Source organism: Lytechinus pictus, chromosome 6 (assembly GCF_037042905.1).
Source record: "Lytechinus pictus isolate F3 Inbred chromosome 6, Lp3.0, whole genome shotgun sequence".
Classification (NCBI taxonomy): Eukaryota; Metazoa; Echinodermata; class Echinoidea; order Temnopleuroida; family Toxopneustidae; genus Lytechinus; species Lytechinus pictus.
In genome coordinates, this window is record NC_087250.1 from 6,140,979 (window position 1) to 6,158,905 (window position 17,927).

The 17,927-nt window shown below is 37.5% G+C and overlaps 1 protein-coding gene across 1 annotated transcript; it reads left to right on the top strand.

The window, feature by feature from the left end:
* Positions 1-6,250: 6,250 nt before the first annotated feature.
* On the top strand, positions 6,251-17,836 carry LOC129263481 (uncharacterized). Its single transcript, XM_064100680.1, has 5 exons — positions 6,251-11,776; positions 12,272-12,454; positions 16,433-16,629; positions 17,060-17,091; positions 17,490-17,836. The coding sequence occupies exons 1-5, from the start codon at positions 6,251-6,253 to the stop codon at positions 17,834-17,836; spliced, it is 6,285 nt and encodes a 2,094-aa protein (XP_063956750.1).
* The last annotated feature ends 91 nt before the right edge of the window (positions 17,837-17,927 follow it).

Consider the following 17,927-nt stretch of genomic DNA (forward strand, 5'->3'; position numbering starts at 1 on the left):
TTGGTATATCTGGTGATGAATTGCATTGGTTCAAAAGTTATTTGACTAATAGAAGAATACGTACATCCATTAATGGAATTTTATCTGAAGAAAGGGTCATTTTTAAGGGAGTACCCCAGGGATCTCTCCTTGGACCCTTACTGTTCATTTTATTTATTGATGATATAATTTCTGTATCTAAAGAGTGCACCGTACACCTTTATGCTGACGACACAGTAATATATTTCTCACATAAAGATATTAGAGTTATCGAACTCGTCCTTAATAAGGAGCTGGAAAGTCTATCTATCTGGATGAACAGGAATAATTTGAAAATAAACTATGATAAAACTGTAAGCATGTTGATTTGAACACCTAAAATGCTTAAAAGGTCACAACATTTACAACTAAAAATTGACTGTCATTTACTGACTCAAGTGAATAGCTTTACGTATCTAGGTGTCTTTGTGGATGAAAACATGAAGTGGGACTATCACGTAAATTATTTATGTAAAAAACTGGGGAGAATGATTGGTTATATTGCACGGCTAAAGCATTTTGTAAATTTGTCAGAATTAAAGTTAATATATAACTCAATAATTTTACCTCATTTTGATTATGGTGACATTATCTATCAATCTGGAAACAAATCTCTACTTGACCAACTTCAAAAAATTCAAAATAGAGCTGGAAGAATAATCTTGAAAATTGACCCCTATTCACACACTTCAACCTCTCAAATTCATTCTATTCTTGGTTGGGACACTATTCAAAAGAGACAGTATACTCACTTGATATTATTCATGTATAAGATTTGTAACAACATGTCCACTGAATATATGAAAAATTTGTTTCATACAAAAGTTACTCCTTACCCTCTTAGAAATGAAAATAATATATGTTTACCCAGACCTAGAACCAATAGTTGTAAAAGATCTTTCTCTTACCGAGCTGCATCTGAATTCAACAGAATCCCTTTGTGCGTGCGTAATGTCACCACTTTCAATTCTTTTAAAAATACATTTTTGAAATATATCTGTGCTAAATGAAATTAAACCACTGATTTGTACCGGGGGGAAGGGGGGGGGGGGTAGGTTTAGTTTATATGATTTTTCTTTGTTTTTAATGATTTCACTTATATGTCTGATGGTCAACTTTCTTTATTTTATGGTAATCATAGCATTTTTGTAAGTAAACTGGCTCCATGGAAGACCAGCAGCAATGCATTATTGCAGCTGAATATGGACTACCAGCCGTATAATTTACTTTATTTTTTTTACCTTTTATTATTGTATCTTAATATTGACCTCATCATCTCATGTTATATGTATTTGTATGTACTTTGTATCGGTTATTTTATATACGGAAATAAAACCAACAAACAAACAAACATATTTTTTAAAACATTCTTTTCCAAAAAAAATATGTGTGGACCTAACCCCTTTTGCAACCAAACTGAAATGGACCTATCCCCTTTTGAAAAAAAGTGATTTCTCTTTGCCATTTTAGATCATTTTTTAATGAGAATTTCAACTTTTGTTTGGTATCATCTTATAGAGCTACTAAAAATCTATACATTGAGACAAAAACAAATCAAATTTGATGTAAAATGGACCTAACCCCTTTTGCAAGTGAGCTCTTCATTTATTTATCTAAGGAACAAGCTATGCTTTTCATACGGTTTCCATTTCATTTTATGATCTGGGTCCGGTTAACACAAGGGTTAGAGGTTGATCATATGCTTGATTTTCAAGACTGATTTAACATTGTTGTCAATGCAATCAATCGTAGAAAAGGAAATGTTATACGATCATTGCTATTAAAGCTTTGTGTTACGGGCCTCTTGTATTATAATTCGTTCTACTTTGCAAATTAGTTGAAAATAAGAAATGAAATAAACATGTTATATTACAATGAAGTCTATTGGTGGTATTGTGATAGCTTAACCGCATGATCAATTTAGATTAAACCTTTTCACTTGATATTTTTGTCTTCGACTCGTTCATTTAATCTTTTATTTCACCTTTTTTGTCTCGTCGCAAATGCTGATTTTCGTGTTTGGTAAAACTTGAAGCCGTAATTTAGAAACTGACTATGCCCGATTAAAGTTGATGAAAATACCATATTTTCGTTGTTTCTTTTTCCTGGAACAAAACTATCTTGAATATGTTTAAAGACCTTCAAGGCAAGTGGGCTGAACAATATATATTTTTTTTATTATACTCGTAAAGAAATTTTCAGAAAATAAATATTCTTCTGCTGAGATTCCTTTTTCGTTTTACCACCTGACCCCGCTTTGTGATCATTAACTCTTAACTGGGGAAATTGTTATGAGCTTTATCAAGTTCATAATCGTTGAATCGGTATTGACATAAGAACAAATACATGTTTACCCAACTCTGTAAAGCACATCACACATATCTGTTGCATTGCCAATAGGAGAATCTCCATAGCATAGTGATCGCGATATTCAAATGCTAATAACTTTCTCATTATTTGTCCGATTTTTCTCAAATTTTCTTTGATCTTATTCTATGATTTTTCTCTTTCCACGCAAGCCCACTTGTTCCAAGGGTTTCATTCCCCTTTAATGACGGTTTCCAGTGACTCATGAAAATTATATACATGTCACCAATCACATAATGCGGGAGCGAAGTGCAAGCAGTATACTTTAAGCACACAATGCAAAATTAACATAATGGGTATATCTAAACAAAGAATATTGATGCCAGGGTGAAGCTCGAAAAAAAAATCATTTTCCGACTTGAAAACTGGATATATAATTTTAGTAATTATCAAAAGGGATATGTATCTGACTAAATAACGTTTGATTTTCTGACTTTTAAACTGCAATTTTTGTAACTATGGGCAGAATATATTTCACTAATAATATTGATGCGATTGCAAAATAGAAACTGAAAATTTTGATTTATCGACTTTTTAAGCTGGAATATTCAGCACCTTTTGACCATGTGCAGAATAGTAGAATGGATATATAACTAAACAACTGATGTGGAGCACTGTGGCACGAGCTAAAAAAAATAAAATCGATTTTCCGACCAGAAAAGTTAATTTTCTTTGATCTAGGCCTACTTTTTGTAACCATGAAGAGAATGCATCGTATCTGACCAAACGATTGAAATGAATCTTGAAATGATTTTATTTTTAAAAATCTATTTGACCTGAAAAGCGAATATTCTGATCACTTTTGAACAGTTTGATACCTAATTTGTGCGAAAGCGAAGCGCGTTCTTAAATATTTTGATTTTCAGACTTTTAAATTGAATAATTTTCAACACTCTTTGTAACCATGGAAATAATTCTTATCTCGCTAAACAACTGATGCAAGCGCGAAGCAGGAGCTGAAAGTTCATGATTTTCTGACTTTTAAACCTGAAAGTTTTATCACTTTCTGTGACTATGAACATAATAGGTTTCTCATCGACTCACGCGAGCGCAAAGTAGGAAAAAAAAAAAAAAAAAAAAAAGATTTTTCTATTTTTCAACTGGAATAATTTAGCACTTTTTAACCATGTACAGAATAGTAGAATAGGTATCTAACTGAACAACTGATGCGAAGTACGAGCAGAAACTTTGGATTTTCCCATTAGAAAAGTTGATGTTCTATAAGGAGGCCTACTTAATTTTGTAACCATGAAGACAATATGTATCTGATCAAACGATTGAAATGAAGCGTGAAATGATTTTTTTATTTATTTTACGACCTGATATTCTGAGCAGTTTTGACAGGATTGATACCCAATTTACAACTTGCCAATATCGGGACTAATAGGGGCACTTAATCAGTGTTTTCTTTTTCAGCAAATAACTGTGACTAAAACTATTAAACGTCTAATCATTCTTCCGAGCGTTTCTACGTCAATACAAACTAAATATATAGCGCTTAAAGGGAAATGAAACCTTTGGTATAAGTAGACTTGTGTCGAAACAGAAAAATCTAAGAAACAGATCAACGAAACTTTGAGAAAAATTGGACAAAGAATGAGAAAGTTATGAGCATTTGAGTATTGTAATCACTATTGCTATGGAGATCCTCCTATCGGCAATGCGACAAGGATGTGTGATGTCACATGTGACCAACTTTCCCTTTGAATGACTATAGATTACCCCCAAAATGTCTCTTTTTGCTTTTTCTTATGGTGATACAAACTCTTTATCCATGATGTATTCTTTAAAAAATCTCTATTACATTTCCTCCTACAGAAAAAACACATGATCTAGTACTGGTAGATGTGATAAAAGAAGTAATTTAAATGAAATATATACTAAAGTAATGGGGAGAGTTTTTCACAAGTGACATCACACATCTTTGTCGCATTGCCAATGTGAGGATCTCCTTAGCATTAGTGATCACATTATTTAAATGCTCATAACCTCTCCTTATTTGTCCGATTTTTCTCAAACTTTCTTTGATCTGTTTCTTTGATTTTTTTTTTTCACACAAGCTATCTTGTTCCAAAGATTTATTCTCCTTTTAGCTCTTTGCGAAACGGATTCAAGACGATTTTCTTTTTGCGGGAAAGGTATGATTGTCTTGTTACTGGTTTCTAAAGAAACTGGCCAAATATCCGTTTTGCTAAACCTTGATTAAGATTGGCCACTGGGCCATGTTACCATAATTATTTCTTTAATGGCAAAGTTGTCTTAATCATATTTTTTTTATTATGAAAAAGGTTTAAGATCTATTAACCAACATTTGTAGGATCAACTGAAAATAAATTAATCAGAAGCAGTCGAAGATAAACCCTTGGGCTTACTTGATGCCCCAGTTACACCAACAAAAAAAGACGCGAAACATAAGAAAGCTCTTAAAAAAAGGTTTAAGAATACTTTGGTCGATTTGAGGGTCCGCAAATAGTGTGACTACAGCATAAATCAATAAATCAAAGTATGAAGTTTATCGCTTATCTTGAAAGTCTGAGAGTCAACGCGTTGATAAGACATTCGCTAGACAAATACTTATGTCGAAAATAACCGTCTAAATCAGTTCTTAACTGTTAAGAACATGATCTTGTCGACAAACTTTACGTATAGGTCTATTGTGTTATCTTCATTGCCTTCATTGCCGACTTACCATAGCTCATCACATGTTGTGCTTCTCATTCACATACATGTAGGCCTATTTTCGTCGTAGTAACAAGTAACAACAGATTCAAGAACTTCATTCTGATCAACCTGAACATAGGTGTCTTTGGGAAAACTAAAATACTTCTGCCCCGAAACTAAATCTCATGAAGACCTGCGGATACCTTGCTGTGTTGTAGAGTATGAGGCAAAGTCGATTCGACGCGTGATACCATACTATGGCCGGTAGGCCTATAACTCAGCAGAATCAAGGTATTTAGAGTGCAGTATTATTGCAAGGTGATCACCAAGAAGCTGAAAGTCCGTTAAAGCAAGGATCAAACATCAATCAACCCGCCGCTGATGAAAACCCATTTCGACTACCAAGAAAATTTCTTTGAAGTTCAAATAAGACCTAACTTCGACTTGTATGATCTGTAGCACTACACTGTTAGAAAATTTATCCATAAAATAAAAGTTCATGCGGCACAGTCTTGAGAACACCTGTAATCTTACCAGATTGCGTAATCTTACATTATACCACGTACTATTACAGGAAATTGGTATTTGGTGTATGGAATCTTACAAATTTTCTTAAATGAAACACCCTTTTCCCTTTTTTAACCGGACCTGTTCTGTTAAATTGCAGAAAAAATTCCTGTGTTATGAATTTACAGAATGATTCTGTTATTGTTTTCTGCTAAATCTTCTTTTTCTATTCTATAAAATCAGGTTCTTTTAACAGTGTAGGTAAAGTCTGATGCATGGTCCCATACGACGTGTATGCAGGTGTGTATTAACCGAATTACGGTCTTCAGAGAGCACTATTAAGTTACGAGGTGATCTCCAAGCAGTTGGCAGTCTACAACAGAGCTCAAGCGTAAAACCGATCAGACAACTGTTTCTGTTAGATTACTAGCTGGAGTCCGATATATGCTGCCATCCATTGGCCTGTATTGATCAACAAAATCAAGACCTTGCAATGCATTTTATTGAGATGATCAACAATCAATTGTAACTTGACTACAACAAATAACACTCAAATATAAAATCAATCTGACCAGAATAGAAACACATTTCTGCAACCGAAATAAGTGAAATGACGTTTACATTAGACCCAAAGACATCGGGCTGTGTTCTAGGGCGCTTGATGAAATATAGTGAGTGACGTCATACAATGGACAGTATGGATCGTCAGAATCAAGATCTTCAGAGTGCAGTATCGCGAGATGATCTTCAAGCGGTTAAAGGTCTATTACAACAAGGTACTGGGGTAAACCATCCAGATAAAAATGGAAACACTCCATTACACATGGCTGCACAACGTGGCAACAATGATATCGTGGAGTTTCTCATTAAACATGGTGGTGATGTAGAGAAGGAGAATGAAGATGGACAAATACCCTTACATCTTGCTGCATCATATGGAAACCTTGAAGCAACAAAGGCGATACTCAGGCGCGGTGGAAATGTGTACAAAGAGGACAACATAGGCAACAGTGCATTACTTAACGGCGTAAATAATGGTCACAAGGATGTAGTCCGATACTTTCTCAGTCAAGGCACCAGTGTGAACATGGTCAATAGTAAAGGAATGACACCCTTGTACATCGCTGCCGGTTGGGACAAGTTTGACATGTTGAAATACTTGATCAGTGAAGGAGCCGATGTACATTGTACACAGGAAAACAATTTATTGCCAATGTCAAACGCTGCATCACTTGGTCATGTAGAGGTAGTTAAGTATCTTGTAAGTCAAGGAGCTGAAGTGAATAGGGTTGATAATAATGGTCACAGTGCATTGCGTGGTTCTGCTTTCAGTGGTCATATTGAGGTTACCAAATATCTGATTAGTCAGGGAGCTGAGGTGAATAAGGGAGATAATGAGGGCTTGACACCTTTACATCTTGCTGCTCATGGAGGTCATATGGAAACATGTGAATATCTGATCAGTCAAGGAGGTGAGGTGAATAGAGGGAAAAATAATGGTTCGACTCCATTACACAGTGCTGCTCAGGAAGGTCATCTTGAAATCACCAGATATTTGATCAGTCAAGGAGCTGAGGTGCATAAAGGGAAAAATAATGGTTCGACTCCATTACACAGTGCTGCTCAGGAAGGTCATCTTGAAATCACCAGATATTTGATCAGTAAAGGAGCTGAGGTGAATAGGGTTAATGATAACGGTCGCAGTGCATTGCGTGAATCTGCTTTCGATGGTCATATTGATGTTACCAAATATCTGATTAGTCAAGGAGCTGAGGTGAACAAGGGAGATAATGAGGGCTGGACTCCATTACACGTTGCTGCTCACGGAGGTCATCTGGATACGTGTGAATATCTGATCAGTCAAGGAGCTGAGGTGAATAAAGGGAAAAATAATGGTTCGACTCCATTACACAGTGCTGCTCAGGAAGGTCATCTTGAAATCACCAGATATCTGATCAGTCAAGGAGCTGAGGTGAATAAAGGGAAAAATAATGGTTCGACTCCATTACACAGTGCTGCTCAGGAAGGTCATCTTGAAATCGCCAGATATTTGATCAGTAAAGGAGCTGAGGTGAATAAGGTTAATGATAACGGTCGCAGTGCATTGCGTGAATCTGCTTTCGATGGTCATATTGATGTTACCAAATATCTGATTAGTCAAGGAGCTGAGGTGAATAAGGGAGATACAGAGGGCTGGACTTCATTACACGTTGCTGCTCACGGAGGTCATCTGGATACATGTGAATATCTGATCAGTCAAGGAGGTGAGGTGAATAAAGGGAAAAATAATGGTTCGACTCCATTACACAGTGCTGCTCAGGAAGGTCATCTTGAAATCACCAGATATCTGATCAGTCAAGGAGCTGAGGTGAATAAAGGGAAAAATAATGGTTCGACTCCATTACACAGTGCTGCTCAGGAAGGTCATCTTGAGATCACCAGATATTTGATCAGTAAAGGAGCTGAGGTGAATAGGGTTAATGATAACGGTCGCAGTGCATTGCGTGAATCTGCTTTCGGTGGTCATATTGATGTTACCAAATATCTGATTAGTCAGGGAGCTCAGGTGAATAAGGGAGATAATGAGGGCTGGACTCCTTTACACGTTGCTGCTCAAGAAAGTCATCTGGATACATGTGAATATCTGATCAGTCAAGGAGCTGAGGTGAATAAAGGGAAAAATAATGGTTCGACTCCATTACACAGTGCTGCTCAGGAAGGTCATCTTGAAATCACCAGATATTTGATCAGTCAAGGAGCTGAGGTGAATAAAGGGGAAAAATATGGTTCGACTCCTTTACACGTTGCTGCTAAGAATGGTCATCTTTATACATGTGAATATCTGATCAGTCAAGGAGCTGAAGTGAATAAAGAAAATAATGTTGGTTGTACTGCATTACACAGTGCTGCTATTAGTGGTCATCTTGAAGTCTCAGAATATCTGATCAGTGAAGGAGCTGAAGTCAATAAAGGAGATAGCTATGGTTTGAACCCTTTGCACTATGCTGCTCAGGAGGGTCATCTTGGTACCTGCGATTATCTACTCAGTCGAGGAGCTGAGGTGAAAAACGGAGAAAGTGATCGCTGGAATCTAATTAGTGCTGCTTCCAACGGTCATGCATTCATTGTCAAGTATCTTCTAAGTCAAGGAGCTGATGTGAATAGGGTTGATAATAACGGTCGCATTGCATTGCGTGAATCTGCTTTCGATGGTCATATTGATGTTACCAAATATCTGATTAGTCAAGGAGCGAAGGTGAATAAGGGAGATAATGAGGGCTGGACTCTTTTGCATCTTGCTGCTCAAGAAGGTCACCTGGATACATGTGAATATCTGATTAGTCAAGGAGCTGGTGCGAATGAGGGAAATAATGATGGCTGGACACCTTTACACAGTGCTGCTCTGAATGGTCATCTTAATGTGACCAAATATTTGATCAGTCAAGGAGCTGGTGTGAATAAAGGAAACAATAATGGTAGGACTGCATTACACAGTGCTGCTCGAAATGGTCATCTGGATACATGTGAATATCTGATTAGTCAAGGAGCTGAAGTGAATAAAGGAATGAATGATGGTGGGACTGCATTACACTGTGCTGCTCAGAATGGTCATATTAATGTGACCAAATATCTGATTAGTCAAGGAGCCGAGGTGAATAGGGTTGATGATAACGGTCGCAGCGCATTGCGTGGTTCTGCTTTCACTGGTCATATTGAAGTCACCCAATATCTGATTAATCAAAGAGCTGAAGTCAATAAGGGCGATAATGAGGGCTGGACTCCTTTACATATTGCTGCTCAAGAAGGTCATCTGGTTACATGTGAATATATGATCAATCAAGGAGCTGATGTCAATAAAGCAGATAATAATGGTTTCACTCCATTGCACAATGCTGCACTTAAAGGTCATCTTGAAGTCATCAGATATCTGATTAGTCAAGAAGCTGAGGTGAATAAGGGAGATAATGAGGGTCTGACTCCAGTACACGTTGCTGCTAAAGAAGGTCATCTGGATACATGTGAATATCTGATTAGTCATGGAGCTGATGTGAATAAAGGAAACAATAATGGTAGGACTGCATTAAACGTTGCTGCTAAAGAAGGTCATCTGGATACATGTGAATATCTGATTAGTCAAGGAGCTGAAGTGAAGAAAGGAATGAATGATGGTGAGACTGCATTACACTGTGCTGCTAAGAATGGTCATCTAAATGTGACCAAATATCTAATTAGTCAAGGAGCTGAAGTGAATAAGGGAGTTACTGAGGGCTGGACTCCTTTGCATATAGCTGCTCAAGAAGGTCACCTGGATACATGTGAATATCTGATTAGTCAAGGAGCTGGTGCAAATGAGGGAGATAATGATGGCTGGACACCTTTACATTGTGCTGCTCTGAATGGTCATCTTAATGTGACCAAATATTTGATCAGTCAAGGAGCTGATGTGAATAAAGGAACGAATGATGATTGTACTGCATTACACAGTGCTGCACAAAATGGTCATCTGGATACATGTGAATATCTGATTAGTCAAGGAGCTGAAGTGAATAAGGGAGCTACTGAGGGCTGGACTCCTTTGCATCGTGCTGCACTTAATGGTCATCTGGATACATGTGAATATATGATTAGTCAAGGAGCTGAAGTGAACAAGGGAGCTACTGAGGGCTGGACTCCTTTGCACATTGCTGCTCAAGAAGGTCACCTGGTTACATGTGAATATCTGATTAGTCAAGGAGCTGAAGTGAATAAGGGAGCTACTGAGGGCTGGACTCCTTTGCATATTGCTGCTCAAGAAGGCCACCTGGATACATGTGAATATTTGATTAGTCAAGGAGCTGGTGCGAATGAGGGAAATAATGATGGCTGGACACCTGTAAATAGAGCTGCTCTGAATGGTGATCTTAATGTGACCAAATATTTGATCAGTCAAGGAGCTGATGTGAATAAAGGAACGAATGATGATTGTACTGCATTACACAGTGCTGCACAGAATGGTCATCTGGATACATGTGAATATCTGATTAGTCAAGGAGCTGAAGTGAATAAGGGAGCTACTGAGGGCTGGACTCCTTTGAATATTGCTGCTCAAGAAGGTCATCTGGATACATGTGAATATCTGATTAGTCAAGGAGCTGATGCGAATGAGGGAGATAATGATGGCTGGACACCTTTACATAGTGCTGCTGAGAATGGTCATCTGGATACATGTGAATATCTGATTAGTCAAGGAGCTGATGCGAATGAGGGAGATAATGATGGCTGGACACCTTTACATAGTGCTGCTGAGAATGGTGATCTTAATGTGACCAAATATTTGATCAGTCAAGGAGCTGATGTCAATGAAGAATATTTGAAGGGTTGTACTCCTTTACACTATGCTGCTAAAGGGGCTCATCTTGACACCTGCAATTATCTTCTCAGCCATGGAGCTGAAGTGAAAAACGAAGACAGTGACGGTTGGACTCTATATAGTGCTTCTTCCTGTGGTCATACATTCATAGCCAAATATCTGATCAGTCAAGGTGCTGAGGTTAATAAGGGATATAGTGACGGATGCACTCCATTACATGTTGCTGCTCAAGAAGGTCATCTTGACATGTGCGATTATCTGATCAGTGAAGGAGCTGAGGTTGGCAAGGGAGATGGCGATGGTTGGACCCTCTGTAGTGCTGCTCTAAACGGTCACCAATTCATCACCAAATATTTGATCAATCAAGGAGCTAAGGTGAATGATAGATATAGCAATGGTCGAACTGCTTTACACATTGCTGCTCAGAATGACCATCTTGAAGTCACCAAGTGTCTCATAAGTTATGAGGCAGATGTCAATACGACCGATAATCAGGCATGGATCCCCTTGCACGTTGCTGTTGAAGGCGGTCACTTTGATATATGCGAGCATCTGATTGGCCAAGGAGCTGAAGTTAATTATGCTGATAACAAGGGCTGCACAGCTTTACACCTCGCTGTTGAAAGTGGCAATCTCGATATCACCAAGCATTTGCTTTGTCAAGGAGCTATGGTTAACAAAGATAATAACCAGGGTGATACACCATTACACATTGCCGTTAAACAAGGTTTCTTCGAGTTTGTTCAAGTTCTACTTTCAGGAGGAGCGTGTTGCTTTTCTGATGACAAGGATGACCAGACGCCATTACATCACGCATTGACTCTTGGGTTCAAAGATATCACCGATCTACTCATTGCTGATTGGAATACAAAGGTATTAATATTATCGTTATTACCATAATCATCATCATGGATAGTATAACTATTATTTGGCAGTAGTTGTAGAGTATAGTATTATAGTATCGTTTAATATTCAATTCAACTCCAGTTGACCACAAAGACTATACAGGCTACAGAATTGTACAATAACGGATACAATAATAATGATGAAAAAGTAGGATACAATAATGCATTATTCGAATTATAGCAATGTGTTTGAAGGTAATATAAATTTTTAAGGCTTGTCGAGAAAACTGCTCTAGAGAAAATTTGAAGTAAATTAGATTAGAAAGTAGAATATAATTCTTTGATTATATCTTTATCCATATTGATACAATGTAATATTTGTGTGTGGCATATCAACAGAAAGGAAAGAAAAAAATCTACTTTTATCTATGCTCTTTGATATGATTACACATATTAAGATAATTCGGTGATGTTGGTTACATATCAATTGAAAAAAACGCATTCCATATTTCAATTCATTTAGAGCAATCTACCGATTCTTCAGATTGCTGTCCTCCGCGGTGATGCATCCCTAGTAGAGAAATTAATCTCTTATGGATGTGATCTCAACAATCAATCAACTGATGGTCAGACGTGTCTACATAAAGCCATTAAGTTATGCTACATGACTGAGAGGACTGTGAAGGAAACTGACACATTAAAAAAGGTGACGTTGGCATGCATATTTTGGAACAAATTACAGGAGTAAATGTAGAGTAAAAGTTTTTTTTTATTCTTGTTTCTTCTCCCCTCTTTTTCACCGATTGAAAACCGATGCAGCAGTGTTGATCTTGCCATCCGGTAACACACCCTTTCCCTTTGCGCATACATTCGTAATTCCGAAGTTTCGTTATTCCGAAGGTTCGGTTATTCCGAAGGTTCGTATTTACGAAGGTTCGTAATTCCGAATGTTCGTAATTCAGAAGGTTCGTTAATCCGAAAACGAAAAAAGGTTCGTAATTCCGAAGGTTAGTTAGTCCGAAAACGAAACGAGGTTCGTAATTCCGAAGGTTCGTTAATCCGAAAACGAAAAAAGGTTCGTAATTCCGAAGATTCGTTAATCCGAAAACGAACCTTCGGAACAACGAACCTTATTTCGTTTTCGGATTAAGGAACCTTCGGAATAATGAACCTTATTTCGTTTTCGGATTAACGAACCTTCGGAACATCGAACCTTATTTCGTTTTCGGATTATCGAACATCGGAAAAACGAACCTTCGGAATAACGCCACAAATGTTCGGATTAACGAACCCTTTTACGTTTTCAGATTAACGAACATCGAGGTATAGGCAATTTACGTGTTTCGGAATTACGAACCTTCGGAATAAAGAACCTTCGGAATTACGAAGTGTAACCTTCACTTTGATATTATTAATGTATTCACCCACGAATTCCCTATTGTGCCACTACACAGTGGTTTGAAATTAACGTAAGAGAAGCATATGCATACCTCAGCAAAAGCTTATAACAAACTGTTTTTTGTTTATGCATATCTAATCAAATGATGAAAGTATAATAACATTACCTGGCGTACTACTGAAAATTATTCTTAACAATTTCATGGTTTCAAGATGGAATAATCGGTTCTAGGACAACTACCCCCTGGACAATCACCCCCCGGACAACTACCCCCCGGACAATTACCCCCCGAGGACAATTACCCCCTGAGGACAACTACCCCCCGAGGACAATTACCCCCGGACAATTACCCCCCGGACAACTACCCCCCGGACAATTACCCCCCGGACAATTACCCCCGGACAATTACCCCCCGGAAAATTACCCCCCGAACAACTACCCTCGGACAATTACCCCCCGTAAAATTACCCCCCGTAAAATTACCCCCCGGACAATTACCCCCCCCGACAATTACCCCCCGGACAACTACCCCGGACAACTACCCCCTGGACAACTACCCCCCCCCCCGACAATTTCCTTCAGAAAATCCCCCCTTCTCTCCAGCATCAATGTTAGAAATAAGCGGGACCCATTGTAAGTTTTGGTCGGTGGCACAGGTTTCCGAAATATTTTCTACTTTACCTTACGTTAATAACTTTTTATTTCTCTTTTATATTGCTCTTTCTCCTGTTCTCTCACTTTCTTCTTTTATCTTTTTTTGTTTTTATTTAGCGGCGCCTTCTGCATCATGAAAAATGGGGGGATGGGGGGGGGGGGCTTGCACCCGAAACCTCCCGTTTGGCTATGCATATATACATCAGAAAATATGTAAACTGGCCCTCATTCTAAGTTTTCATAGAACAATTGAACACGATTAGTCATAATAATCACAAATGTTGAAGATCTCTGATTCCAACTGATCTGATTTTTTAAAATATTTATTTTGGGTTTAATTTCAGGAAAGAAATCAGGCAAATAGATAAAACGTAAAAAATACACCTTCATAGGTAGAAATATTGAAAGTCGATAACGCAACTATCAACACTAACACTGTCAAGTAGACCTATAAATCTGTTATTTTAAAACAGTTCAACTAACAAGAAGCTAAGAATTATGAAACAATTGGTGCACATTCCAGATTAAGATGTGGCTTTATAACTTAATACAGAAAGCTAAAAAACTTTATGCAAAGATGATACACACAAGAACACCTTGTAATTTACAAGGTGATTTTGTGTGTATTATTATTGGGTGAAAGCAATTAAACATTAAAGAAGGAAATTAAGTACCAAATTTACTAAATTGTAAACAATATATATGACATAATCAAATACAGTGTTTTTATACAAATTGGCAATCGTGATAGTATACAATTCGTTTACGGTGCATTTTAAGGACGGTTTGTAAGAATTTATAAAGAAGTAGGCCTATGCAAATCAAATAATGCGACCGAGCAGCGTGAGCTGAAAATATTAAAATTTAGACCATAAAATTGACATTTTACAGAGCACTTGAAAAATCGATTTGTAAATTTAAAAATAATGAAAGCTCGAAATGAAATATGTTTTGTATATTGACTTCGAAACTTGATATTTTAAGCTCCATATCAGCCTATATTGAGCAAGATATTAATCTCATCGAAAAAGCAATGCGAGCGCGAAGCGCGAGCGGAAAATACTTGATATTCCGGTATGAAAATGGTGAATTTGAGCACTATCTAAAGCATTGTGTAGGGAAATTGTGAAGTGGATGTGGAAAGCACTTAATAAATGATGCGAGTATGAAGCGGGAGCTGATATCTTCATTATTATTTTGACCTAGGACCTGGACATTCTAGGTCTAAGGACATTTTGTCATCATATGAAAATGATAACAACTTTCTTATTCCTCTTCCTGAGCGCTATATGAATCATATGAAATTGTAATATTGTCGATATTCTTTTCTGAAAAGGGACAATTTAGTCATTAAGAATTCATGAAAATTTTATCATCATATTTATTAATGTAATAAGCCTAAATGAGTGAGTAAAATGTGTTGACACTGAGGCCTGAAAACTGGATATTTTAAGCACTTTTGTAATCATGAATAGGATTTGTGAGTTGATATATTTTTTACAAAAATGCGAGCGCAAATAGTGAGACGAAATTTTTGGTAAACTGTCATAAAAGGGGGGTTTTAAGTAGTTTGTTATATAATTTGGCAAATCAAATAATGCGAGCGCATAGCGAAAGCTGCAAGTTATATTCACACCATAAAACGGACATTAAACAGAGCACTTAAAAATCAGTTTGTAAATCAAACAAAATAATGAATAATGTCCGAGCTGAAATATGCTTTGTAATATCGACTTCAAAACTTGATATTTTAAGCTACATATCAGCCTATTTAGCAAGATGTGTATCTCATCGAACAGGCTATGCGAGCGCGAGCAAAAAACATTAATATAGTGACATGAAATATATTTTTTTATCATTTTTAAGTCATCCCCTGACCTTTTTTTTTACTCGTCTCCCTCCTCTTATTTTACCTCTTATTTTTTCTCCTTTCTTTCCCCTTTTTTTTTTTTCTTTCTTTCCCCCTTTTTTTCATTTTTTTGCTCTGCCGATAGGGGGGGGGGGCGGGCCCCTCGGCCCCCTGGATCCGCCTATGGATGGTGCTCAATTTTACAGCTTTCTTACGGCGTACGTTTGATTCCAAGATACTCGAGAATGCCTTGAGTACTTCTTACGTCAAACGTACGGCCGACGTATGACTCTGTGCACTCCCCTTGTCTAGGGGGTAATTGTCCGGGGGGGTAGTTGTCCGGGGGTAATTGTCCTGGCGGTAATTGTCCGGGGGGTAGTTGTCCGGGGGGGGGGGAATTGTCCGGGGGGTAATTGTCCGGGGGTAGTTGTCCGGGGGGTAATTGTCCGGGGGGTAATTGTCCTCGGGGGGTAGTTGTCCTCAGGGGGTAATTGTCCGGGGGGTAATTGTCCGGGGGGTAATTGTTCTCGGGGGTAATTGTCCAGGGGGTAGTTGTCCGGGGGGTGATTGTCCAGGGGGTAGTTGTCCTGATACCGGAATAATCACTTTATGTGCTTTGCTGACATAGTTGATTCTGAATAAAAGCTGGACATATTTCCAAGGTCACTTGCAAATCTCTAGATCAAGACCTGAGGAAGAAAGTTTACATCAACAACCTTAGGAATGGCTAAGTAATTCATCTGCACAGAAAGAGCATTCTCTTGACTTTTGTTTGAACCTAGCCCAGACAGGAAATTGAGTTTCGTGGTATTCTGTTACAGATATCCAATGAATACTACAATGGTGTTTTACCTTCTGAGAAGGCTTTGGTGTTCTATCTTCTTGACAATGGAGCCAGATTAGATATAAGGGACGATACAGGCAATCTACCAATCCACTATGCTAAGGATCCAGTAATCAATCAGATGATCTTGCTAAGGTTGTATACTTTGATAGGCACTGGGTTTTAATCTATTGAACTGATAGTTAAATGTTTTAATATAAATTCTGAGATGTATTATGAGGGTCAGTGAAAATGTACTTTGGGCTTTCTATTGATATCAATTTGATTTTTTTTTCGTGAAAATATCAATACGGACTTCTTTCAGCTTCCACAAATCCACTAGGGGCCCACTTTCATTTCGAAATCTATACGGTATCCAAATCTCAGCAAATTGTTAATTTTCTTTTACAGAAGTTGAAGCATTGTCGTTTTTAAGATTTGTAAATTTGATAATTTAATGAAATGAATCAACTGATTACAATAGATGAAGTTAGTTAGATCGATCCTAAAGTATACATGAATGTTATTCATCTTATTGGAAATTGCCAGTGACGTTGTAATAAATTCAATTCATCTTATTTTTTAGGTCACCTATAGAGGATATCGAATATTCAGGAGGTAAGATTTGACATTTCAGACATCTATTTTTGTTCCTCATTAAATCATTAACCACCTAAATTTTGCATTGAAATTTGTTTTTTGTCACCATGACAAATCTTTCCATCTCCAGCGATTACAAATGTTCTTTACAATTTGTTTCTTCAGATTATTGTCGATTTCAAGTTAGTAAAGGTGTTGATACTAGTCCCAAACGTGAACACATGAAAAGGACAAAGTTCATTATAAAACAATTGTATCTAAAATTGGTCCAACAATAAATATTGATGCTTGCAGAGCTATAATTCATCGTATTTATTGCGGATATTTTTGTTTTTATAGGTAATTTTTATCTATATTGTTAACATCTAATTTGATATTGCAATGGCATTTTATCATCTTTTAAAATTAAACAATAGATGCACGACCAAGCCGTGGTAATATTTCTGTGGAAGTTGAGTCAACTATCGACCGAAAAATTGATCTAGAAGACCATGGCGTGTCAATCTTTATTCCTCCTGGCGCTATTCGTCATGATCACACGGGACTGATCACCCTCACTCTCTTGCGAGAGCCACCAATTGTCAACCTTCAAGAAGATGAATCAGTGGCTTGCTATGGAATCAGATGTGATCCTCCACATATGATTTTCCAGCATCCTGTTAAGATCAGGATACCTCACTGTTCAGTGGTCATTAATCCAGATCAAATGAACCCAGACATCGTTTCTCGTGTATGGGATTCAGTAAAGGGTAATATGTTATAATTTTATGTATTACATTCCATGCATAATGTCAGCATGTTGAATATTATTTGTCTCAGTCATCCCTGGTCACCCTTTTTTTTAACAACCGTCA

Excerpts from the sequence above, each read along its gene's own strand:
- LOC129263481 (XM_064100680.1), top strand. The coding sequence starts at position 6,251 with ATGGATCGTCAGAATCAAGATCTTCAGAGTGCAGTATCGCGAGATGAT. Across the intron at positions 11,777-12,271 it reads TTGCTGATTGGAATACAAAG|AGCAATCTACCGATTCTTCA; the intron begins GTATTAATATTA and ends CAATTCATTTAG. Across the intron at positions 16,630-17,059 it reads AATCAGATGATCTTGCTAAG|GTCACCTATAGAGGATATCG; the intron begins GTTGTATACTTT and ends CTTATTTTTTAG.